We start from the raw sequence: 27,750 nt of genomic DNA, 5'->3' as shown, positions 1-27,750 counted from the left end.
TGGGCTCAGGTGGGTGGCTTTTGCACAGCCATATGCCAAGGTTATTATAAGGAGGCGAAACGGATCTATGTACAGAGCATCTATTCTTACCTCCATGGTACAGAGTTTACTCTCAGCGATACTGGTACAATCACCGTGAATCAGTTCGTGATTGGAGCAGTGGACGGAAATTTATGCTTTAGTGGTTACACATATTTGAATTGCAGAAGAATCAAAATAACTGAAGGAAGCCTTATAAAATTTAATCAGTTGAAATACCGATACGACTCAAAGGGATAAAATCATCAGCAAAAGTTACGAAGAACGAGAATATTAGGGTTATAATAATTTTCAGCGGAAACAAGTTGAAACCAAAGGAAAAAGTATCGCAATATTTAACTACATGTAATACGAGCGTTGGAGAGTAGGGTTATATTTTCCAGGAATATCGAGTATGTATTGCAATAAACTAAACGTCATTTGTAGCGAGGTAGAAATCGAGACAGACTGTCAACATAGGAAAAAGGGCAATGTAGCTTTTCACTTGTAAGCCACCAACTGCTGTAGAATCTTTGAATGAGGAAACACCCTGGATGCCAAGAAGCCACCTCGATTATGACGGTGTATCACCGAGGGTAAGGGGAGGACAATTGCCACGCCCTCCACTGCTACAGAAAACTAAAACTGTGACATTTGGATACTACTAATATTGTGCTGCAGCACAGAAACAGACCTGTCAACTGAGTATCTGTTTGAAGAATACCTGTACGTGTAATTAATAGCCTGTGTAGTCCTATACAGTCATTTGTCATGGAATCTCAAAAGCAATACTGCACACACCTCCCCCCTCTCGCCCCTACCCTCGTATTTAGCTCAGATCCAGTTCTTACTTGATTATATTTAATTGAGAGGATACTAGTATCAGATGGTGCCACTTTTTTCAGGTAAAGGAAGGAACATTAGATCTTACAGGCTTTTGATATGTAGCAAACTCTTAAGAGCACTAACTTAATTGGGCAAGATCGGGGGCCGAAAATTACAAATGGACTTGTTGAGAGAAACAACAATTGTTTACATGATTTTAGATAAAGTACTCAAATACCACAGCTCATTTGACATGTCACTTATGCCGCAGTATTGTAACAGAAATATCCAATTATATCTGATCATGTGTTATAACCTTAGGGATGGCTCCTTTTGTTTTAAGGACCCTAGGCAAGTATTTAGTTGAAATGCTGACCTCCTTCCACGAAAAAAAGAAAAAAGAAGAAAATCAAGTCATACCCCTTCATCCCCAAGAAACAACTCTATTAATTGGGATTTCAATTTTTACATGGGTAATACAACAATGTCAGATGTTGGTTCAAAAAATTGTGAAATTTAATTGTTAAGAAAGAGAAGTGTGAGAATTAATAACAGTCCACATGCTATCATGTTCTTCCGACACAGAACATTGTTTTCTGCATTATGTCACACACATCAATACAAATAATGTTAATGCATTAGGTAAAATGCTGTTCAAGAGTTTTGTTATTTAGAATTTTGATGGTACCTTTTAAATCATTTTTACCAACTTCTAAAAGCATAGTGCCCTCCCTTTATGAGTACAATGTGACTTGAAGGATATGTCCTTATTGTATTTTACTGAACATTGGTTTGATGAGGAAAAACTACAAATAACAGTGGCACTGGTCATGATCTTTCACACTTCAACTGAACTTCACGGATTTGGGAAGAAACTTTTGACACAAAAATCACTCAAAGAAATCAGAAGGCAGCGACTTACAATCAGTTCCAATAGGCTAATATTACATTCATACTCACATGGCAGAACTTTTTTGGAATAAATACGTTACCAAGCAAATCACTACTAACTTTGAGAAGCATCAGAAGAGGCTAAGCAGAAAAAACTTGACCAAATATAATGGACACACTCAAACAGTCAGAATTTTGTGTCCTCTTCCATGTTCTGCAGACCATGAGAAACAAAAGTTGGGACCTAGAAATATTTTTAAAAAGCCACTCTGACAATGATAGATTCACTTTTTATACTTGAGCAATGGCTCAAAGATGATAAAGTTGCTTATTCTTCCCCTTTCAGGCTATGAGGAGGTGCCTCTCTATACTTGCCAGACACAGTGTAAAGTGTAATCCCATAATGAAATCTAAATGAATGAATTATGAAAGAATTTTGAACTTGTTACAGCAGATATTAAATTTCTTGATGTTTTAGCTGTAAGCATCTGTAGCTCACCTGATGATAGCATACCAATATTTATTTCAAATGAGACACATTGTTACAATTTTCAGTTCAAAATACCCCAATATTTTGCTATATGAAGACCTTAATACAAATTTATTGAGAGATTCTTGTTTTACAAGGAGTAATGCTTATATTAAAATGGCACAGCAAAGATAACATGAACTACAAACCTACAATAAAAAAAAACTAATAAATAACACATCTGCAACGGGTGCTCATTTGTTAATAATTATGTGTCACTTGTCTGTAGATTCAACAGTATCTCTAATGGTAGTGAAGGTCACAACTGTTTGATATAGCCTGCCTGTAGTATGGCTGTGTCAGATATAAGTAAGCAGACTAGAACTTTCCAGCCCATAACGATACGATACCTATTCCATAGATTTGTAGGTGATAAAACAATGAAATGACTTTCTCACATGTGCTCCGCAAATCTGGCTGGGGTGATTTGTATTGTACTAGTGATGTTGCCAATAAGATATATGAATTTATGAGTGCTCTGCAGCACTGTTATAATGTAACATTTACAATCAAACTTACATCCAAGGATTACACATTCAGAATGTGTAGCCTTAATAGCTACCTCCAGGAATACAACTCAACTCTCTTGTTGAAATAAGAGATTGTTATGTGTATGGACGATTTCACTTTAAGGTGTAGGGAAAGTACCAATAACAGGGATGAGACAGTTGTGAGTGAACAATAGTTTATTGCGATCAAATGGTACAAAAGCATGGCTGCACAGTCTCATGTTTCACAGCTCACTGACGTCTTTGTTTATTGCACAGGTATTTCTATTCAGCATCACTATTCTCTCTGTTCAGTGACGCTTACACTTTCAAGCAGTGGTACTGATGTCGATATGCCCATAGAGCCAACCCTTGCCCCCCTCCCCCACCAACCTCCTTTAGTGTGGAATGTACTGAAATGCATTACTAGCCAGTCTGTGACTGGGTGAGGACCAGACATGGCTGGACTGTTTTTCATAGAAGTGTTGCGCAGATGCTCCTGATTGGTCATGCCATGGCAAGGCATGTGTGCGATACAACCAGACTATTTCTCAGAAATCACTGTGTAAGTGTGCCTAACGGGTGTTGGAGTGGCAGGTGGATAAACAAGGCATGACCAAATCATTTATCAGAGAGATATTGTCTATAGTGCTCATTTCGTACAAATGGTAAGTTAGTAGGTGGCGTGGGAGCTGTCTGGTGCAGTTCTACCAGGTTTTGGACTGGTTGGGCGGGACCATGGGCTGTGGTGGAGGAGGCGGTGCATCAATAGGTGCATCGGTGTGTGGACTGTTGTGTGGCATCTGTTGTGTTGGAAAGCTTGGGCAGATGAGAGCACTGTTGATAAATGAGATGAATTAGAAGCATAGTCAATGCTGTGTGGTAGTGCATATGCATGTTCAACTTACTGCATGTGGGCTAGGTTCGAAGTCGGTGCAATGTTCTTATGAGTATTCATCACTAACGTATTATCTCTGGATTGAAGTCTTCAAGGTCTATATTGTTAGTGACAGGTTCTTCTCAGTCTGAAGAGGCTGAGTGCACAGTAGATGGTAGTCAGTTGTCACTGTCGTCTGTTGCTGCTGTGTTATGGGCATTCAGTGCATTGTCATCCTGTAGCACCTGGACAGACTTTAAGTGGTTGACTGAGACAGTTACCACGTTGCTTGAGAGCACAGTGTCAAATTTGTATGTAACCCTTCTGAGGACTTTGAATGGTCCTGTGCAGGGTGATCATAGAGCTAGTCTAACCATCATGCCACACAGCATGGCAATAATCACACTAATGCAGCACTTTGCATATGAATACCATAGGGATTTAGTACAGCAGGCAGTGGCATGCACTTGTGTCTGATGTGATCTTTCACACACTGAAATGGAGCAGGAAGGTCCATCTGTTTGGGAGGCTGCATCGGTATTATAAAGTCTGCAGTTAGTATTAGTAATTCACTGTATAGAATTTCAGATAGTGATGACTGCATATCCTTCCTGAATGCTGTTTGTATGCCTAACACTATAACCCGCTGCCCACAATCCCCTGTCGCCCATGAGAGTGGCTTTATGTGTTCTGTGCCATGTTCAACCAAGCTGTTGATCTGTGAATGATAGATGTCCTGAAGCTGTGTTCATGCAGCATGGGCTGCATAGAGCTTTGAATAGTGCCAGTTCAAACTGTCAACTCTGGCCAGTTGTTATTGTCTCAGGTGAACTGAATCAGGCTATCCAATTCTCTGTGAAAGCATGAGCCATTGATTCTTCTGTAATATCCTTCAACAGTATCACTTCGACCCATCAGGATGCTCCATCGATTACTGACAACAAATATTTATATCCCTCAGATTCTGGGGGGGGGGGGGGGGGGGGAACTGACAAGAGAAGGTCTACATGAACCGCCATAACAATGGTCACATATGCCTGCTGACTTCACTATGTTGGCATGCTATGCATGCCTGTGCCTAGCTGTGGCAGTCTCATTTTATGTTTGGATGCATAAATCACTCAGTAATGAGGTGAACTGTCAACATGAAGCCCAGATGAGACAAGTTGTAAAGTTGTTTGAAGGTTTTGCACTGCATTGTTTTTGGCACCAAGGGCTGAATTCTCTTGCAAGATACATCACGAAGCTTTGGACATGGGTACTGTTTGCTGCTCATTGAGCAGTCCTGTAGAGTCATTGTTTAGTAAGTCTGTAATGCTTGCAGTGTTGCCTTGTCCAGCTGCTAAATCATTGTAGTCAATGTGGAGAGAAATAACACTGAAACGTGGTAGATAATCTGCAGTTATATTATAGGCCTCACGTAGGTGGCGAACATCTGTAGTGTATTGTGTGATGAGGTCTAAGTGTCAGTAGCAGCAGGGGCTGACATTCTTTGGCACGTGACAATCGTGTTGGTGAGCAGCTTGTGACCCATACGTATGATGATGTGTCTCCACTTAATGTCTTCCTTGAAGTAGTTAACCACCTCATATATGGCTATTAGTCTGTGGTCATGGGCAGACCACTTTGACTGTGAAGCCCTGAGCTTTTTTGAAAAGAAGCTAAGGGTTGCATCCCACTACCCACGACTTACTGCATTACAGCCCCAATTGTGGTGTCAACAGCAGTTGTAGTGGCATGAGCTGCACATCCAGAATGGGGTGGGACAATGTAATTGCTCATGCTAGACAGTCTTTAGCAAGTTCAAATGCATTCTTCATTTCATCAGTCTAAAGTACTTGTCTTTTTCCCTGGTTATTCGGCCCTTCAAGAGCATCAGTTAGGGGTGCTTGTATCACTGCTGCTTGTGCTAGGTGATGCCAATCGAATTTAAGACTCCTAAGAAGCGTTGAAGCTCGTCCTAATTCAGAGGGAGCGGGAGTTGTTTGATGAGATCAGTTTCGTCAGCTGTAGGTTTGATTCTTGCGGTGTATACTGTAGGCCCTAAGAAAGTTAATTCAGCCTTCCACAGCTGAGACTTCTCTTCAGTAATGACCATGCACTCGTCCTGCAAAAACTTGTCTGAGATGCTCATTGAATTGTTGGAGTGTGGCCAAAAAATGAGGACATTGCCTAAGGAGGTGTAGCAAAAGTTGTACTTAAAAAGTATCCTGTCTACATACCACTGCCATGTTTGCGCTGCATTCTTCAGACTATATGACATGAAGAGATATTCAAGCAGACCAAATAATGTGATTACTGCCATTTTTACAATGTTATATGGGTGCATGGGAATTTGGAATCAATCACACTGAAGATAGTGATGCCTGCAGTTGAGCACACGAACTCCTGGATATTCAGTACTGGGTAGCTATTGTACAGTGTTCAGGAGATGAGAGCTCCCATCTTTCTTCCATGCTGTAGACTGCTGGAAATTTGCTATTGAAGGAGTGCCTACATTCAATGCACTACTTAGTGAGGTGGAGTTCGTTGTACTAACCTGTGTTAAGTGAGGCATGTCCAGGGCTGTTGACTGCACTGTCACTGGGTGTGCTGACAGCATGCTGAGGCAGGATGGGACAGGCATAGCAGCTCTTGTTCCCTTGTCCTTAACTGTGTGATGGGCATGCACATGATTCTTATAGTGCTCACATGCCTGTGCAAGAGCAGCAGATGTGTCATTTATGCACTGTCAAAGTGTTGCATTTTTGGTGCGCAGTGCATCCGAAGTTGAGAGGCAGTCGAGGTACCACTGATGCATTGTTAACAGGTGTTTTGCTGTTGTGAGATACTCTTTGAGTGTGTCAGAGTCCATTACTTCATCAACCTCACTCACAGTGAAGCAAGGTGTTGTTCTGTGGGATAAGGGTGTCATCAAGGTGAAGAGTCCCAGGATGGATGGTTGTGTCGCGTTGCAGAAGCGATGTGTACCATAGGTCTAATGAGGGCTGGAAATGTTGCAAGAAATCAATCCCCACTACCGGCTCCTTGAAATTATTTACCATGTGAAACAGTACTCTGAGGCTTGGTCGATACTTCCGTGCACCGTGCTCTGTGAATAATTAGTGGTGCAGAGTTGGAGGGCTGTCATAGCGGTGAATGATGAAGTAGTTTTCTTTGGAATTGTGCTGATGTCTGAACCTGTGTCCACTAGGAAGTAGTTGTGCGAGCTGAGATCGTAGACATACGATCTGTGGCCCTCTCCCTCCCATGCCAGAGGTAGGAGCAATGTGAGGCACGCGTTTGACACATGCGTGGCAGTTGTTGGTGACTTGTTGATGTGGCATGGTTGGGTACACATAGTGTGACCCACATGTGGATTTTGGGAACTCACAAGGCTGACGGCAGTTTCTCAAGGTGGTGTCGAACTGACAATAAAACCAGCAGGGAATTGGCCTTGAGGTGGCATTAGTGCTCAACCATTCATTGCCAGCTGATGCTGCAGTGGTGTGATTGTTTGGCCAGGTTGCCTTCTGAGGGGGCACTGTGACATCATCGTCGTGTGTTGTCATAGCAGGTCGTGGCAAATCGGTGATCTTGGCGGTTGGCCATGGCCACACACTGTGTGGTATGGAATTTCATGTGGTGTTTATTTGTTGATGGTGTTGCATCATGGTAAACAACTTATTTGCTAGAACTATTTTTTTCTCCAATGTGGTCCTGCCTCAAGGGCAATCATTGCCATTTCTAATTGTAGTGGAAGTTTCACTAACCACTGTGTCCATAGAGCTGTGCCCGGCATGAGACCTGCGTCAAGTGTTGTCTGCAGCTGATGCTAAGGCTTGGACATAGTCTTGTTGGCAAGTTGCTCCTCATATATTGTTTGCTTCAACTGCTGTTCTGTTGTCTCTGACAGGCACTGCAGAAGGGCCAATTTTGCCATATCATAGTAGTCTGGAGTGGGCAAAGCGAGTATGATTTCACTGATGAAGTTGGTGTATTTTCTCAGATGGCAGATTAAAGTCACAAATTACATGTAGTGATCTGGAATGCCTATAGTATTGAAAACACTTTCGACAGATTTGAACCAGAGGGCAGATTGTTCTTGGTGAAAAGGCAGTAATTTAGGGTAGGAGGCCAGTTCTTGGGCATAGGTAATGGCATAAATGTGGTGAGTGAAATGGCATTAGAGGCAAGGTGACCTTCAGTACTTGTGACGTGATTGTGAACCCAATAACCATCTCATAGTAGGGATGGTTGGTTATTGTGTGATGTGCAAACAGTCGAATGTCGAATCATTGTTTGTGGCACAGTTGATGCAGGTGTCGTGTGAAAATGCATCACCGTCTGAAAGTAGTTCTTTTTGCCACACTGGTTTACACACTGATGCACTTTGAGATAGTTCATATCCAAAGTCTAACAGAGGATTATCCAGCTGTTGCCATGTTGAGGGTGGGTTAGGGCTGGATCTGTTATGCAACACAGAACCCATAGCTACCGTGCAGTCATATTTTACTACTGGTTGGTAACTGTCACACTGATTGCACTGCTGAAACACTGCACTCGTATTCATCCATGCTGCAGAGTCATGGGGGGATGGTGGAGCAGTATGTCCAACAAAATGTGGCGGCATTGTTTGTGCACATTAAATGAAATGAAACAAATGCTTACTCATTGTGGTACACGGCTGACAGGTCACCAATATGGAAGAATCCTCTAGGAGGTGTAAGGAAAGTTCCAGTAATGGTGATGAGAAAGTTTTGCGCCAACAATACTTTATTGCAATCAAATGATACAAAGGCATCACTGCACTGTTGCGTGTCTCGCAGCACACTGAAGTTTTGTTTATTGCACAGATGTTCCTGTTCGACATCCCTACTCTCTTTGCCCAGTGATGCTTCTGCCTAAAAAGTGGTGCTATGTGTACTTACAGTAAATCAAAATAATCTGTGAAGCCAAGGAAATTTACAATCAACAGTTCATACCCAAATCAAACTACAAATCGAATCCATATGGAAAGTCTTCAGTGAGATGGTTGTTAAGAAAGGCAAAAGTTGCCCAATGATAAGTACTAAAAATGAAATTGGTGATATCTCTGACCTTAAGCAATTACAGGATATACTTGACAAACATTGTTGATAAACTTCCTTCTTTAATCAGCCCTGCATACCTACTCATTGCCCAGACCTGGTGTTGTACCCAAGATCATTGTTTCTTCATCTAGGCATACCTAGTGAAATTTGCAGTACTCTTAACTCTCACTAATCAGCCTCTTAGTAATCTGGCCTGTAGTGGCTCAAGCAGAAATGACATGCTCAACAATGAATTTGTGGCTTTTTTTGGAGTTTAGTATCATGGCTTCTAAAAGGAAACATGTTACAGTGGATCTCAAGCAGAAACTCAAAATTTCAGATAAGCTGAGCATACGTTCTTCACAGAAAGCTATTGCTGCTGAGTACAATGTTGGACAAGCAACTATTTATGTAACTACTGATGACTTCAAAAAAGAAAGGATGTTGTTTTCTGATAGTATGCAGCCCAAATGGAGAGCGAGTTGGGAAACATTAGATTATGCGAAAGAATCAGAACAAGCAAATGGATGCACCTGTTTATACATGGCACATAACAACAACACAGTAAAGAAATTCAGTTAATGGTCCAGTAGCAAAGAAAAAAATAGTTGCAATTAACAACAACTTGGTGGCCGTAACTTATTTCCAACAAGCGAGACATGGCTATCAAATTGAAAAAATGACATGGCATGTGGCAGTTGACAGCTACCAGAAAGAGTCGCTCAGGTAACTGTAAAGATACATGAGAGTTTGTAAAGAAGTTAATAGAGGTTGAAGATTTGACTGCTGATGCCTTGTGCAATGCTTCAAAAGCATTTGCTGCCAAGAACGAGAAGGAATGTCATGGGTACAACCAAAAGAAGAAACACGTAATGCTAATGGCATGTTGTAATGCAAATGGGAGTCATAAATTGCTACTCATGGTCACTGAGAAATGCCAACAACCACGTTGTTTTCAACACAGGAACAGAAATACACAGTCAGTACAATATTGTGTCCAGAAAAAAGCATGTATCGAGAGAGAAAAATTTTCTTGGCAGTGTCGCAAAACATTTGTACCAGCTGCAGCAAAAGAGCTGAAGAAGAAAAAGCTCCTACTGGAAGCTGTTCTTATAGTTGCAATGCTCCCAGTCTTCCTTTGATGGGACTCCAAAGTCCGATGCTGTACAATCACTCTTTCTTCCAACCAATGTGTTCAGCTCAAGAACCAGGGAATTTTGGAATCAAACTTCTTTGTTGATATGCTCTTCTTGTCTCCTTGCTGAATGAGTGTGAAAAAGACTCTACCAAGGCTATGTTGTAGGTGAGGAAAGTGCTCAACTTACATGAGGTTGTTTTCCAAACAGCAGAAGCATGGGATACAGTAGAGAAACTACCAAAATGAAGAGCTGGAGAACAGTCCACTCTTTTCCATCTGTTGATGCAAAGTTGGAGCCAGTGCTGAGCAACAGCAATGAACCAGTCAATTCAGAATCATCAATTGCTGGTGCTTATTTTTGTTGATATGTTCCACAATCTTTCAGCACAAGTAGAAACTGAGAAGAGGATGTTGCTAAGTGGTTGAATGAGGAAAGCTGTGAGACAGACCATACTTTAACAGATGAAGAAATAATCAGAAGTGTGCAGGAAAGTAATAATGAAAATGAAGAAGAAGAGGACACTGGAGGAGAGAGCATGAAAATTTCTCATACTGCTGGAGCTGAAGTTGAAGATGTTTTCCTGGAGTCCAGCAAGAAACAACCATGTGCATGCAGTACCTGTGTTAATACTTGTGAACTGGTTACATGATGAAGCATGCTGCCATCACATATCATCACTGTGACAACTAAAAATTTGGAACATGTTTCATAGTGAGTTATACTGCTGTATATGTACACACTGAAGGACTAAGTTTTTTTATGGAAAGAAATGTTTCTTTGGATTTAATAAAGTATAGTCCTTATGTGTTCAAACTAAATTTAAGAAACTATCAATAATCTGGCACTTCTGCTACTCTGGCATCCATATGTGCAAGGAATGACCAGATTAGTGAGAGTCTAGTGTATTATAGTGCAGAAGTAGATGTAGACTGAAACCCCTTTCTGCCCGTCATCGTAAAAACATATACAATGAAATATAATAAAAAGTGGAGAAGATACATCCTAACTTAATCATAACATTAGGAAAGTGCCATAAAATAAGGAATGAGGGAAAGTGCTGTAAAATAAGGAATAATTTCCAATTCAAATGAGAAAGCAGGGAGAGCAATAGAAGGAAGATGTTTATAACAATCAGATTTCATCAAAAATCCTTAAAAAAACTGATCCCCTATAATCATGTTGCACAACAAATGCTTCCATTCAGTCACTCGGGAGCAACTGCTGCAGAAACTGTAAAATCTATTTGTACAGGTATTGCATATAAATGTTTGAGAGAACCCAGAGCAGTGGTGTGGTGCTTCACAGCTCACAGTGAGGTCCTAGAATTAGATCAACAGTATGACAGAAAAACTATACCACCTACTGCACTCTCTTGCAAATAGAACTTGCAAATATAGTCACAGAATAAAATATTTAGTGGTGGTCATGGAAGGCTTAAGTTATCAACAAAAATAAGTGCAGTAATTTTCTTATGGAAAGGAGTAGAATAAATGTTTAGTTCCCTACTGTATTAAGACTGGTTCTCATGCTCTCAGCAAAGAACTGTATCGACTATCTTTGAATAAAGTTGAACTGTAGTGTATTCATTGAATTATTCAAAATACAATAGAAAATTTGAAGGGAAATACGTGAAAGATAGTTGTAGAGAACGTTGATTTATGCAGAATTCAGGGTCACAGAATTTTGAAAGACTACAGTAAAATAAAGACTGATGTAGTGATTCACTTGTTGCTACCTGCTTCATTATACCATGAATTATTTGGTTGTTCCATGGATGTGTATTTATGAAAGAATTATTTTGTTTATATCCCTACTCATGTGAAACATCCATGGAAATTCTGAAGCAGCCCCAGAAGATTGTTGCACAGTGCAGTGAACAACTGTTTTGTTGAATAAGTTTATGCCTGTCTGCACAGTGTGCCAGGCATGTAGCAACTGAAACATGCAAACTAAAAAGTCTGGCTTTAGTACAAAATATAATTTGTGGGCTTTATTCATGAAGACAGTGAGGACTCTTTGTCATTCTTTCCTTGCTGTATGTGTCTCAAGTCTACAGTGACTCTACAGATTTAAATAAAGTTCTTTTAACATTCAAGAGGCATGGATTTCAGTCACCATGACTTGGTATTCTTACTCCCCCTGCATGTTCTCATTTTACATGGGCTAGGCCATCTTCATGCAGACTTGAATCACTACATCACCTCTGGAAAGCTTTACAGATATATTGATCAATCACTTGCACAAGTTATTGAGAACTGTCATTCTTTATCTGCGATTTCTCTCCTCCATCATCTTCTTTAACAGTCAAATGGAGTACATGATACCAGTTTCATTACAAGACCCAGATATTCTAGTTTTCATTCATCAATATGACACAAGCACTATTGATTCCTATTGTTTTCAGATAATTTTCACATGTATTCCATTTCAGCTACCATATTTGTAACATCCTGTGTGAAGCTACATTTTGCGAGTTTCTGATATGGCAATGAGTTCTATGTAGGTATTAAATAAGGCCAAGGAATAAGGCTGCAGCTATCAGTGAAATAGCAAAAGACCACTGAAAAGCAGTCTCAATAATGTGTGACCTGACACACTCAAAACAACTCACAGTTGATGAATTATCCATTTATTATGAGGAAAACAAGTGGAAGGCACTTCATATTATTGCACAGTAAAAACAGGCACTCCACTGAAGAGTAAATATGTAACTGGCACATGTGCAAATATTAAAGTATAATGCTCCTTTGAATAGGCTATGCAGCGTTCTCAGCCAACCTAAAAATGATACTCACTGTAAGATGACGTAGCCGTTCATGATGTCAGTTATGTCGATGAGTATTTTAGAAATCACTTGGCCTCCAGATACTATGGGTTTATCATTCCCTGGATCCAGTACTGTCTATTTTCTGTGGGACTGTGGTAATGAATGGTATGCTCCAAATTCTCTGGTATTTGCATCATCTCTGCATTACAACTGGTTTGGGATAAGTGTTTACACATTCCTCATTCTATCATCCTCTCCTTACACAGGGTGTATAAAAATAGTGGGCAATATCCAGAGATCAGATTCCTCATGGAAAAATGCAAAGTGTATACATGAAGATGGCTTCAGAAATGCGTAGTTGACTTTTGAGACAGTCAGTTATGGCTTCTGTCTCTTTTGTGTGTTTCAATTGCTTCCTGAAAGTTCATGAATTGTTTTAAGATATGTGATAACATACTGTTTGAAGTCTGTCGTTGGTTGCTGTTTATGCAATACTGTAATATCACCACTGAGTGTCCAAATATACACAGTTCTTACATGATGCTACCTCAGTTCGTCTTAAAGCACACACACTGAGTACACTGAGAAAGACCAATGCTTTGGACTGCATTCCCACCTAATTTAAACTTATTCGATTTATTGCCCAGTGGAATATGGAGCACTTAAAAATGACAAACACTTTCTTATATATGGTGGTAAGAAGTCTTTGGTGGAATATAAAAACCACTCACTGAACAGTTGAGGTGCTCAATCACCAACAGGCACTGAGAATGGTGCTAGGTTTCAGGAAAGTCCTTATTTAGACCTACAGAGTACAAATACACACACACACCCCTGTATGGTTTCATTTTCCACCTGACTACACTGTGCTGGCACTGCAACTTGACTGTGGTGAGAGATTGTGTTGAGTGGAGTAGGCCAAGTCTCTGATGGCTCCATCCAAACCTCTGTCCATATGATGAAGCCCACTAACCATCAACAGTACCTGCATTTTGAGAGCTGCCATCCCCTCCATGCCAAAAGGTGTCTCCCGTATACTCTGGCCGTCTGTGGATGGCATATCTGCACAGTGATGACCAATTCCTTGCCCAGTATGCTGGAGATCTTCAGAGACAGGTATTCCCCACACCTAGCCTGCAAACAGGTTTACTGTGCTCTATGCCCACATGCCCCTAATCCTCTGACCACTCCACCAGGAATCAGGGACATCTCCCTCCTACCCATTATTTTCCCAGACTGGAACAACCGAACCACGTCCTTCACCTGGGCTTTCACTTCTATTTATCACACCTCAAAATGAGGAAAATCCTATCCACAATCTATCCCATTGCTTCAAAAGTAGTATTCTGCTGCCCATCCAGTTATGCAGTATCCTAGTCCAGCCTTATGTCACCTGCTTATCCTATCCTATTGAACATGGTCACCTATGAAAGCAGCCATTTAATATACCAGCATTGCTGTAATTTCTGTGTAGCAGCATTTTAGGTGGGCAAACAACCAATCAGCTGTCCACCTGAATGGTCACCACCATGCTGAATATGAAAGGTTTCATTTGAGTGACAGCTTCACAACCTCTGCCCTGTGGATCCTTTCTCCTGACATCAGATTCTCTGAATTACATGGATGAGGACTGTCCTCGCACCATATCCTTTGCTACTCTAATCCTTCTGCTGGCCTCTGCCCCACACCCACATACACCATTGTCCCAAGATCATACACTCACCCCATCCTTTCCGTAGTATCCTTTTTCCTCTGGTCTCTCCATTCTTAATCCACTCCTTCAAGTTATTATACACTCCGCACAACTCCTCTGCCTGTGCTCAGGACAATGTCACCAGTGCAACATTCCTGCCCTGTGCATCTACTGCTTCCCTTTCCAACCATCCTGCCTGTTTCCCACCTACTTTCTCCCTTTACCCACTCTTCTTGATGTAGCCCCTCAGCACAATAAAGCTGTAGGGTGGTCGGAATGTGGACAGCTGGGACAATGTAAGTAAACAAGTGTATGTGCACTCTATAGTCTGCAGTATACCTGAGTCGAAACAAGGCACCAGGAGTAGACAACATTCCATTAGAACTACTGACGGCCTTGGGAGAGCCAGTCCTGACAAAACTCTTCCATCTGGTGAGCAAGATGTATGAGACAGGCAAAATACCCTCAGACTTCAAGAAGAATATAATAATTCCACTCCCAAAGAAAGCAGGTGTTGACAGATGTGAAAATTACCGAACTATCAGTTTAATAAGTCACAGCTGCAAAATACTAACACGAATTATTTACAGACGAATGGAAAAACTGATAGAAGCCAACTCGGGGAAGATCAGTTTGGATTCCGTAGAAATGTTGGAACACGTGAGGCTATACTGACCCTACGACTTATCTTAGAAGAAAGATTAAGGAAAGGCAAACCTACATTTCTAACATTTGTAGACTTAGAGAAAGCTTTAGACAATGTTGATTGGAATACTCTCTTTCAAATTCTAAAGGTGGCAGGGGTAAAATACAGGGAGCGAAAGGCTATTTACAATTTGTACAGAAAGCAGATGGCAGTTATAAGAGTCGAGGGGCATGAAAGGAAAGCAGTGGTTGGGAAGGGAGTGAGACAGGGTTGTAGCCTCTCCTCGATGTTATTCAATCTGTATATTGAGCAAGCAGTAAAGGAAACAAAAGAAAAATTTGGAGTAGGTATTAAAATCCAGGGAGAAGAAATAAAAACTTTGAGGTTCGCCGATGACATTGTAATTCTGTCAGAGACAGCAAAGGACTTGGAAGAGCAGTTGAATGGAATGGACAGTGTCTTGAAAGGAGGATATAAGATGAACATCAACAAATGCAAAACAAGGATAATGGAATGTAGTTGAATTAAGTCGGGTGATGCTGAGGGAATTAGATTAGGAAATGAGACACTTAAAGTAGTAAAGGAGTTTTGTTATTTAGGTAGCAAAATAACTGATGATGGTCGAAGTAGAGATGATATAAAATGTAGACTGGCAATGGCAAGGAAAACGTTTCTGAAGAAGAGAAATTTGTTAACATCAAGTATAGATTTAAGTGTCAGAAAGTCGTTTCTGAAAATATTTGTATGGAGTGTAGCCATGTATGGAAGTGAAACGTGGACAATAAATAGTTTGGACAAGAAGAGAATAGAAGCTTTCAAAATGTGGTGCTACAGAAGAGTGTTGAAGGTTAGGTGGGTAGATCACGTAACTAATGAGGAGGTATTGAATAGGACTGGGGAGAAGAGAAGTTTGTGGCACAACTTGACTAGAAGAAGGGATCGGCTGGTAGGACATGTCCTGAGGCATTAAGGGATCACAAATTTAGCATTGGAGGGCAGCATGGAGGGTAAAAATTGTAGAGGGAGACCAAGAGATGAATATACTAAGCAGATTCAGAAGGATGTAGGTTGCAGTAGGTACTGGGAGATGAAGGAGCTTGCACAGGATAGATTAGCATGGAGAGCTGCATCAAACCAGTCTCAGGACTGAAGACCACAACAACAACAACACAGTCTGCAGAATGGTACATCAGAAAGCTAGCAACATCGTAATTCTTGTTTATGTTTTGATGACTAACTGCTGAACTATTTGTGGAGTTGTTACCATTACTTCTTAAATGACACTGCCTGACGAAAAAAGTGAAGCACCGAGAAGAGAAGCAGGAAATGAAGTGAAACTTTACAAGTTAAGAGGAAATATGACATTATTCAAGTGAACACAAAATCAATTCAAATTTACAAAGAACTTGGCAGTACGAGCACACTTATCAGTATGATGTTACACCCTACATGGCCAGTATGCATGCAGTAATCTTGTATAGGAAGGATGTTGTGAAGCCGTTGTATCCTCACCTGAAGGAAGCTCGCCCACAACAGTTGTAACTGGTCCTCCACATCCCAGATACTAGAACCGAAACAGAGTTAACATCCAAGGTGCTCCCACACATGTTTTATCAGGTACAGACCAGGGGCTCTTGCTCGCCACAGGAGTACTTTAGCATCACACAGACAAATATCATGTGTGCATAAGCTTTATCCGCTGGAAAATGACACATGATACTGTCAAATGAGAGATTACACATGAAGATGCAGGATGACTGTGACGTACCATTGTGCCATCAGAGTTCCCTCAATCATTACCTGCTGTGACCTGAAATCATATCCCATAGCTCCCAACACATTGATTCCAGGAGTAACACCACTGTGTCTCTCCAAGATATTGGAAGAATGGGACTTCTCCCCAGATCACTGCAATACTTACCAAAAATGGTCATCCAGGGTAGTGCAGAACTGTGATTCACCTCTGAACAAAATGTGACACTATTCATCAGACAATGTGACATCATTCATCAGCAGTCATCATTTCTCAGATGTTAAGGTATTAACAGCAGCCTATGATTAGGATGGCAGTTTCCTAGTCCAGCTACTGCAAAACCCAGTGGTGCAGGATGACATAAAATGTTGCAGGGAATCCATTACGTGTTCTTGGGTGGCAGGTGCAGATGTGAGCGGGTAATGATGTGCTTGGTTCATAATAGGGTGATCTTCCCCTGTGATGGTCAGATGTGGTTGACTAAAACCTTGACGATGAGTATGCCTGCCCTCATGTTCCTGTGCTGTCCGATCTTGGGCCACTGTCACATACGAATCATCACAAATCTGGATATTGCAAGATTCTACCAGCCAGCCAAACGGAGACTAACAATGAGACTCCTTTCAAACTCTGTCAGTTACTAATAATGCTATATCTCATTAATAAATGACATATCCAAGTCCCTCAGAGTGATCACTCAACATCTGACGATGTTCATGCCCAGTACATGCTTTACTGGGCATGGTGACAACACTAAACACAAACAAAACTAATGCACTCTGGTAGCTGATTTCCTTGTCACAGAGAATTGGAATTCTAATCACTTACAAAGCCACTGCTTGTGTGTTTGTGGACAAAGTTACATTGAAATCTGACATGTCATCTGGGCGCTTCACTTTTCTGGTTCAGGCAGTGTATTTATTAAGCATTTCTTCTTACACAAGATGTGAAGCCATGTAAGACAATAAAGCACTACACTAAGTGTATGCAGAATTCACTTTAACACCAAGCTGAAGTATGTTTTACTCATACCAAGAGTTGAGAACCAATTATAAATTGTGTAACATATTGAGTGTGATGAATTGTTGCTACAGTTGAAATACTATGGATAACAAGTTCCATGACTCACAAACGAAGCATTCCCACTCATGATACTATAAATTTGTCTTCTTGTTTCTCAAGCAATCACAAAACAAGATGTTTTGGTGATTAGTAGACTGAACTCACAATTCCTACATGAACATTATGATTTGGTTTTTGGTAACTTCCTTAAATCAGGCAAGGAAAATGGTTCATTGGAAGGAGATGTGAGCAATTTCCATCCCAATTATTACCCTGTCAGGTTTTGTGCCCATCTCTAAAGACTCACTGTCAACTGGTGGTTAATCTCTGTTCTTCCTTCATAAGGAATTCTGTCCTTAAATACTGTCTAATATTTTCAAACACTTTATACAACTGATTGCAGAATTGTGCAGTGATTGTTACATCTACTTTCTGCAAACTACCTACACCTAAAGAATACTTCAGTACTGCCACTGACTCCCCCTCCCCTCCCTCCACACTTCTCTGTTCTATTCAGGGGCACAGTTCTTTCGGCTATCAATTTTTAACATAAAGTTAATTTTCAAAGATCACGGAAGCTCCTCACTTCAGGCAAAGAATTTCCCTTCTCATTGACTTTCTTATCTTGATATCATTGCCAAATTGCAGGAGAGGCTTTCAGGTGTAACTCATTGGAGACTTATCTGTATTAATTGGATGACAAGCATGGTGGTGAAATTGACAAGTTTTTGTAGAGGGCATCTAGTGTGTCTTTCAATTCTTGTTATGAAGCCTGAGCATGCCTTTGAGCCAGAAGTGTGTAGAAAAATAAAAACAAGGTGGGAAGATATGGCATCTCAGTTCATGTGACCACGCTTAAGAATAAAGAACAAAGCTTTAAAATAACTTGGTAGTTACAGTTTTATTCAAACAGAATGAATGCAGGTAGAGATCAGTTATTTATCTTTTTACAACATCATTTTTCAACTGCAATTTATACACTTTGACTTCAGTTAGACATCAATGCATTAACTTATGGTACCACAATAGTATTAAAATATTGTTTCACCTATAACGTATCATAGGCTATCATCCAGTTACCAACTAATTATGTAAATGTTTTATAACAAGTCCTACTAAAAACTGAAGGTACATCCAACACTGGAAAATGTGGGAGGAAAATTTTTATTACTGATCTACAGTAAAAAATAAATAAAAACTTGAAACTTTTTAGTATTTTATCACTAGTTCAGCAGCTGTGAGAAATTAAAATCTAGCATCTCAGTAAGATGGGGGAATAATAACCATTAAACAAAAAGAACATTGTAATGGAACTTCTTCTTACACTATGGATATATAACTAATTAAATCACAGGAGACAGTATTTCACAATCAAAGCAGATGCAAAATGTTTAATAATGAGATGAAATGAAGTAAGACAGTGGTGGACACAGATCTGTAACACAAGTGGTTAGTATTTCTCAGAGGTGCATACTTCAATACAACATTTAAATTAAGTCTTTCTACACTGTAAGCTCATATCAGTGTGTCCTCATCTTGAGTTTCAAATACCATCAACAATGAGTGTTGTGATGATGTACGATCACTGCGACACAGCAATGCAGTCTCTTCTCCGCCAGTACTATTAGCTGAAGTGTCTGGTGAGCCAATGTGTGTTGTAGCTGCACTGCTTGTGGAAGGCATGTCTCGTCGCCCGGAATCTGGTGAAGGGCTTTCAATGGCTGTTGCCAGCGCTGAATATGACTCTCTGTATCCTGACATGCTAGACGTAAGTGATACGTCATCCCAAGATACATCTTTTCCACCATCACTGCCTTCTCGAGTGAGGCGACTTGAAAGCCGCTGCAGCTGCGGAGGAGGCTGGTTTCCAGGAGCTGGTGGGATGCCAGTGACAGCCAATTCCAGAACAGGCATCTGAATTGTTGGTGACTGTCCTGGGACTTGTGGTATTTCCCTTGGTTCAATTTTGATGTGGGAAACCTTTTCAAGAGTTATTAAAAAAAAAACAATTAACACTCCAGAATGAGGTTTTCACTCTGCAGCGGAGTGTGCGCTGATATGAAACTTCCTGGCAGATTAAAACTGTGTGCCTGACCGAGACTCGAACTCAGGACCTTTGCCTTTCGCGGGCAAGTGCCCTACCAACTGAGCTACCGAAGCATGACTCACGCCCGGTACCCACAGCTTTACTTCTGCCAGTATCTCGTCTCCTACCTTCCAAACTTTACAGAAGCTCTCCTGCGAACCTTGCAGAACTAGCACTCCTGAAAGAAAGGATATTGCGGAGACATGGCTTAGCCACAGCCTGGGGGATGTTTCCAGAAGCTGTGGGTACCGGGCGTGAGTCGTGCTTCGGTAGCTCAGTTGGTAGAGCACTTGCCTGCGAAAGGCAAAGGTCCCGAGTTCGAGTATCGGTCTGGCACACAGTTTTAATCTGCCAGGAAGTTTCAACAGATAACACTGTTTCAATGAAAAATTCAAGAGCTGTAAACAAAGGATTAACACAGTATCCTCAAACAAAATTATACATAGTCACAATTAACTGCAATCATTTTCACGGCATGGTCAAGAATATTCCAATCACCAAATCATAAAAGTAAAAATTGGAGAACACCTATATGAGATATATAGGGGCAGCATTTTATCTGCCAACCACTGAATCCAGAAAATGGTCAATGGGCTGAAATGTAAATGTAAAAAACAGGTTTTAAATTTTAATCTTCAAGATCTTTTAAAAAGTCAGCAGTAAGTAATAACTTACACTTTGTATGCAGTCTATCTTGACAAGATTTATCTGTATTTTGTTCTTGACAAAGGAACTAACTGAAATGTTCTGACAACTTAATATTCATTTCTTCTACTTGAATGTACACTGGTGTGCAGAAATTAAAGACAAAAATAACTTTCACTTGATGTATCACTGCCAACTAACATAGCTCAATGAAACATGGCCCATACACAGACAGAACTAGTACAGTACACAAGGAAACTGAAAGAAATGTGCAATGAGACAAACAGAAACGAATTTTATTCAAAGATAATAATTACGCTGAAGTCATTGTGATTCATGATGGTCCTGTGGACATAACAGAGGGTGGGATACGGTTTTTAATATGGTGTGTAATCACCAAGGACTGCAGTGCATGCTCTGCAACTTGCTCCCATGCTGGCATCAAGTTTGTTAGAGAGTTCTTATGGTAAGGCATTGCAATCCCCCACCAGCACAGTTGACACCTGCTGGATGGTCTTTGGTGCATGTGGAAGTCTGCAATGTTTCAAGAGCTCCTCCAAATGTGCTGTTCATCCATAAAAATGAAGTCAGAGCTGAAAGCACCCATGAAAGGATGCATATGGAGAAGGAGTACAGTGTTCACAATAACTGTGACTGGTAATTGGACCATATTCAAAGATTTGGAGGTTTGTATGGCCATGTAACATTATACTTCACCACACTTTAACACTTGGACTACCAAAATGATGATCGACAATGATGGCAAGAGGTGGAAACATGTAATGCACACAGGAACACTGTCGAACTTCATCATTTTGGTGATCCAGGTGTTGTATAGGGAAGCATAATGTTGGCTGGGTATACTGATCTCCAGATCTTTGATACCCCAGTTGGCATTATTGTGACACTGTACTTCTTCCCCATGTGAATCTTTCTGGAGAGTATTCAGCCCTGACATTTCCTTTTTGTGGATAACAATGCACAGCTGTATCAAACAGCAGAGGTGGAGAAGCTCTTGGAATGAGAGGACATTCGGCAAATGGACTGGACTGACTGTTCCCCTGACTTAAATCTCGCTGAGCACGTGCACCAATGATCATCCACCAGTTGTCAACCACACTGGTGGAATACCCTGCCACAAGAACTCTTTACCAACCTTGTAGCCAGCACAGGAGCATGTTGTAGAGAATGCAATGCTGTCCGTGGTGATCACACACCCTATTAAGAATCATTTCACATGTTTCATAATGCCCAGGGGACCATAATTATTGTCTTTGAATATAAATGTCATCTCTGTCCATCTCACTGTGTATTTCATTCAGTTACCTTCTGTACTCAACTGTACTGTACTGTAGCACTTTCTTTCTATGTATGGTCCAAGTTTCATCGAGCTATGTTACTTGGCAGTGACACACCATGCGAAAGTTACTTTTGTCCATTAGTTTTGCACCACCCTAAAAGGAAGCACTGTACAATATACACTAATGGCCATTAAAATTGATACACCACGAAGATGATGTGCTACAGATGTGAAATTTAACCAACAGGAAGAAGATGCTGTGATATGCAAATGATTAGCTTTTCAGAGCATTCACACAAGGTTGGCGTCAGTGGTGACACCTACAACATGCTGACATGAGGAAAGTTTTCAACCAATTTCTCATACACAAACAGCAGTTGACCAGCGTTACCTGGTGAAACGTTGTTGTGATGCCTAGTGTAAGGAGGAGAAATGCGTACCATCACGTTTCCGAGGTTGATAAAGGCCAGATTGTAGCCTATCGTGATTGAAGTTTATCATATCACAACAATGCTGCTTGCGTTGGTTGAGATCCAATGACTGTTTGCATAATGTGGAATCGGTGGGTTCAGGAGGGTAATACGGAATGCCGTGCTGGATCCCAACGGCCTTGTATCACTAGCAGTCGAGATGACAGGCATCTTATCCGCATGGCTGTAACAGATCGTGCAGCCACGTCTCGATCCCTGAGTCAACAGATGGGGACGTTTGCAAGACAACAACCATCTGCACGAACAGTTCGACAACATTTGCAGCAGCATGGACTATCAGCTTGGAGACCATGGCTGCGGTTACCCTTGACGCTGCATCACAGACAGGAGTGCCTGCGATGGTGTACTCAACGACGAACCTGGGTGCATGAATGGCAAAACGTCATTTTTTCGGGTGAATCCAGGTTCTGTTTACAGCATTATGATGGTCCCATCTGTGTTTGGCGACATCGCGATGAATGCACATTGGAAGAGTGTATTCGTCATCACCATACTGGCATATGACCCGGCTTGACGATATGGGTTGCCATTGGTTACACGTCTCGGTCACCTCTTGTTTGCATTGATGGCACTTTGAACAGTGGATGTTACATTTCAGATGTGTTACGACCCGTGGCTCTAACCTTCATTCGACCCCTGCAAAACCCTACATTTCAGCAGGATAATGTAGGACCGCATGTTGCAGGTCCTGTACGGGCCTTTCTGGATACAGAAAATGTTCGACTGCTGTCCTGGCCAGCACATTCTCCACATCTCTCACCAACTGAAAATGTCTGGTCAATGGTGGCTGAGCAACTGGCTCGTCACAATATGCCAATCACTACTCTTGATGAACTGTGGTATCGTGTTGAAGCTGCCTGGGCAGCTATACCTGTACATGCCATCCAAGCTCTGTTTGACTCAATGCGCAGGCATATCAAGGCCGTTATTACGGCCAGAGGTGGTTGTTCTGGGTACTGATTCCTCAGGATCTATGCACCCAAATTGTGTGAAAATGTAATAACATGTCAGTTCTAGTATAGTATATTTGTCCAATGAATACCTGTTTGTCATTTACATTTCTTCTTGGTGTAGCAAATTTAATGGCCAGTAGGGTTCCATTAGAACATGTAAGTCAGCAGAAGAAAAATTACGTAAATGTACTTCATCAGAATATCCAACTGATTGGTAACAACAAACTCCTAAGTGAAATACATTGAGACATATTGGCTAACTGAAAGTCAGACATGTAATTTGACAATAAAGTATTATATCTTATCCAGTTAATTCTTAGATGTAAACACAAAGATGGTGGAATTTCTATATACCATATATTAAAACAGCTAAGCTCATAAAGACTGTGCCAACATTGAATTATTCATGTTTAATTGTACCTGAACTGACTTTGTAAGATCTTATATTGTTTTCACTGTGGAAAATCTTTTATGGAATCAAACTTAGGTCCTGTAATAAGATTATTCTACTTTAAGCTACTTTCTCACACTATTTTGATAACAGCAGAAAGTTCGGGATTGGTCTATAATTAGAAGTGACTCTCATGTATCCAATGTTATAAACGAGTGTTGTCACTGCATACTTCTCTCTTTCAGAAAATACAGCTTGACTCATTGACTGGTTATTAAGGCAACTCAAGGGGGGCACCACCAAGTCAGCACAAGATTTTTCAGTGACCTAATGACTTTTGTAATATCTTTTTAAAGCTAAAGAAAGAAAGAAAGAAAGAGAGAGAGAGAGAGAGAGAGAGAGAAAGTGATTCAGTGTGCCGGCCAGTGTGGCCATGCGGTTCTAGGCGCTTCAGTCTGGAACCGTGTGACCGCTACGGTCGCAGATTTGAATCCTGCCTTGGGCATGGGTGTATGTGATGTCCTTAGGTTAGTTAGGTTTAAGTAGTTCTAAGTTCTAGGGGACTGATGACTACAGATGTTAAGTCCCATAGTGCTAAGAGCCATTTGAAACATTTTTTTGATTCAGTGTTTTTTGAAATTCAACCCCTAAGGGGGTAAAATAGGGATGGAGGTTTTTATGCAAATGCTTCATTATGAAAGCATTTTTAAAACAATATCAGAAAATTTGTGTTTGGCCTTTTGGTTGGAAATAAAAAAAAATTATTTAAGTGTTTTTTGGAATTTCAATCCCTAATTGCTCAGATGAAACAGGGTATAAGACAGGGATGAAGTCTTTCACCCCTACTGTTCAATTTACACATTGAAGAAGCAATGGCAGAAATGAAAGAAAGGTTCAAGAGTGGAATTAAAATTCGAGGTGAAAGGATATGAAGGGTAAGATTTGCTGATGACATCGCTTTCCTGAGTGAAAGTGAAAAAGAATTACAGGATCCACTGAATGGAATGAACAATATAATGAGTACAGGACATGGATTAAGAATAAATCGAAGAAAGACAAAAAGTAATAGAAGTAGTTGAAATGAGAACAGTGAGAAACTTAACATCAGGATTGGTGATCACAAAGTAAATGGAGTTAAGGAATTCTGCTACCTAGGCAGCAAAATAACCCATGATGGAAGGAGACTGGATGACATAAAAAGCAGACTAGCACTGATAAAATGGACATTCTGGCCAAGAAATATCTACTAGTACCAAACATAGGCCTTGATTTAAGGAACAAACTTATGAGAATGTATGTTTGGAGCACAACATTATATGGTAGTGAAACATGGACTGTGGGAAAACCAGAAGAGAAGTGAATCGAAGCATTTGAGATGCCATGTTACAGACAAGTGCTGGACTGATAAGGTAAGGAATGATGTTCTCTGCAAAATTGACAAGAAGAAGGGACAGGATGGTAGGGCATCTGTTAAGACATCAGGGAATAACTTCCTTGGCACTAGAGGGAGCTGTAGAGCGTAAAAACTGTAGAGCAAGACAGAGATTGGAATACATCCAGCAAATAATTGAACATCTAGGTGGCAAGTGCTAGTCTGAGGTGAAGAGGTTGGCACAGGAGAGGAATCCATGGTGGGCTACATCAAACCAGTCAGAAGACTGATGATGCCCACCACCCCCCTCCCAAAAAAATGGTGGCATGAAGTGGGGGATGAAAACTGGTATTGGACTTATAAGGAAATATGTTCTAGGGATGAAAATTTATGGAAATATCACTAGAGAATTCAAAAGGCAGGATTAACAAAGAACAGCTACCACAATTGCCTTTTGTTGGTCAGAAATACATTCAGAAAAGAAGGCTTCTATGGCATTAATTAGCATGAAAAGTGTAGAAGATGTTGCAATTTGCCGACAAAATAATAATTTGATAAAAAAAAAAATTGCGCAGGCCACACACTCTGTGCAAGTGAAGCAGTGGGCGCTAAGCTAGTATGTTATATTACTTTATTAACATCATCATCAAGTTTCACAGAGCAGTGCATTTGGTTTTTTATAACTAGAATATCTGAAACCATACTAGCTTTGCTTGTTTCTAATGATTTTGCAGATGTCTGTAAATATGGTGTATTATAGACCCCAATCCGTTTATACGAATACCATCCTTTTTCCTAGGTAGTTTTCTCATTGATATTTGTTTGGCTCTATGAAACTTGCCCAAAAATGATCACATTGTTCTTTGTTGGCACAATTTATCTTAGAGATATATATTTATCAGTCACTGACTTTTTTAATGAGCCTGGATCCTACATAGACACTTGTTGCTGAATGAATCATGTTCCTTGTCTCATTATTAATTTATTTTTCACTGCTTATTCTTAATGAATTCATTACAGCATATACAAATACACATCTGTAATTATGTTTGGGTTTAGAATATAATTCTGCAGTCACTTGTTTGGCGTTTTCCAAATTTTTATAATGTTTGTCAAGTTTTGTGATCTAACTCCAGGTTGCACGTTGATTTTGCAGTTGAGGGAGCTGCTAATTATTGGAAATTCATTTTTGTTTCTTTGCATAGCTGTGGTGTACATATTATCTTTTATTGTATGGTACCAACTTCCATTAATCTACAGATTTCTTGGATTTATTGTGATCTCATTAGAAATACTGGATATGTTATTGTTTTCAAAACTCTTATGCACACTCGTATTTTTGTAAGCATGTTGTATTATTGTTTGATGGATTTCACATCCACAGGACTACTTTTCTCATGTTAATCCATCATTTTGTTTCTTTATAGTCAATATTTTGGTTTTTAATGCCTCATTGTCATTAGCTAGTAACTGTATAATTTTGTTTTTTTGAATCCACTACACTTTACAGGGTTGGAGTTTTGACATGTGAACTGATATATGACTTGATGTCAAGCGTATTTCTTTGCAAGTACAGTGTACTGCAATAGACTCTAAACCATCTTAGTTGTAATATTTTGATTTGTGCTAAATTTAAATTAGTTGCGGATTACTCATTAGATAAAGTGTATTGTATGAAAATTCAGGTGAGAAACCTCATATACACACATAATTATTGTTAGGAGACAAAATGTTTAGTACTTCTGATAGACACAAATAAAAATAAAAATGATGATGTTATCCTACTTTTTGAACTATTAGTTCCTTCCTGAGGGTGAGAGAGGGATCGAGTGAGAAAGGAAGTTCTACTCTCATCCTCACTACAGGTGGATGCCTCTCATATTGCAGTCTGAGTGACTTGCCTTTTCTTCTTAACTTTCCCCACTATATCCCTCTCTCTTCCTTGAGGAAGGAAGGAACAGTTTCAAAAGCTAGGATAATGAATCACAAAACTCAGAGGCATAGGCTATCTTCCTGATTATGTCCACTGCTCTTTTCTTATTGGCTGTGTTTGTATCTCTCCTTAGTCTTCTACGATGCACTGACGAGACATCAAACTATAATCTTTCTTTTTCATACTGCATATCCCCTTTGTCAATCAGATGTCATTCATTTTAGGAGAAGTTACATTGATGACTTTGACAGATATTTTTCATCATTAAGAGAATAAGCTCGGCTGATATCCTAGTCAGGCAACAGCTGAAGATAACACTCTGCCTCTGCTAACCAGAGATCTAGGAGGGCTACACATCCCAGCCACAAGGCAAAATGCAAGTCTACATGTATGATTGCCAGTTCATATAGGTACTTGGCAGTGTCTGAAACTTAAAGACATGGCGATAGCAGTAATACAAGTGCTGTTGGGGATAGTGAATCATGACACTAACAAGATGTGGGTTCCATCTTTCTTTCTTGTGGGTGGACCACTCTCAGTGTAAGGTGTCAGACTACTACAGTATTAAGACTTGATCTCAAGTACCACTGCCATCATGATGTTTACTGTGTATTTGTTCTGTGGAACAAGGAACTAACTAAGTAACCAATCAACCAACCAACTAACTAACTAACCAACTAACTGACCACCACCACCACCACCCAAAACACTTCTGTCTTACTTGGCGTTTCTTCAACTGATGTACACAAAGGGAGACAGATGAGCTAACTCACACAGATGCCTCATTTTTGCCACCTGCTGAGGATGTCATGTCACCTCTGCCCCCTGGAGGCAACTCAC

General features: G+C 40.4%; 1 protein-coding gene and 1 long non-coding RNA gene across 2 annotated transcripts in view; one reads left to right on the top strand and one right to left on the bottom strand.

Moving 5' to 3' along the window:
* Positions 1-564: 564 nt before the first annotated feature.
* The window catches only part of LOC124619341, a 141,348-nt gene continuing 114,162 nt past the window's right edge, over positions 565-27,750 (top strand). Inside the window, exon 1 of the long non-coding RNA XR_006980072.1 lies at positions 565-614. This is a non-coding gene — a long non-coding RNA (uncharacterized LOC124619341). The remainder of the gene's footprint in view (positions 615-27,750) is intronic.
* LOC124619340 (protein unc-80 homolog) overlaps positions 18,670-27,750 on the bottom strand; it is a 905,779-nt gene continuing 896,698 nt past the window's right edge. The window contains exon 63 of the mRNA XM_047145658.1: positions 18,670-19,719. Within this exon, the coding sequence (XP_047001614.1) occupies positions 19,255-19,719 (465 nt within the window). The 3' untranslated portion in view covers positions 18,670-19,254. The remainder of the gene's footprint in view (positions 19,720-27,750) is intronic.

This window comes from Schistocerca americana, chromosome 6 (assembly GCF_021461395.2).
Source record: "Schistocerca americana isolate TAMUIC-IGC-003095 chromosome 6, iqSchAmer2.1, whole genome shotgun sequence".
In the NCBI taxonomy this organism is placed as follows: domain Eukaryota; kingdom Metazoa; phylum Arthropoda; class Insecta; order Orthoptera; family Acrididae; genus Schistocerca; species Schistocerca americana.
This window is presented reverse-complemented; position numbering and strand designations above follow the sequence as displayed.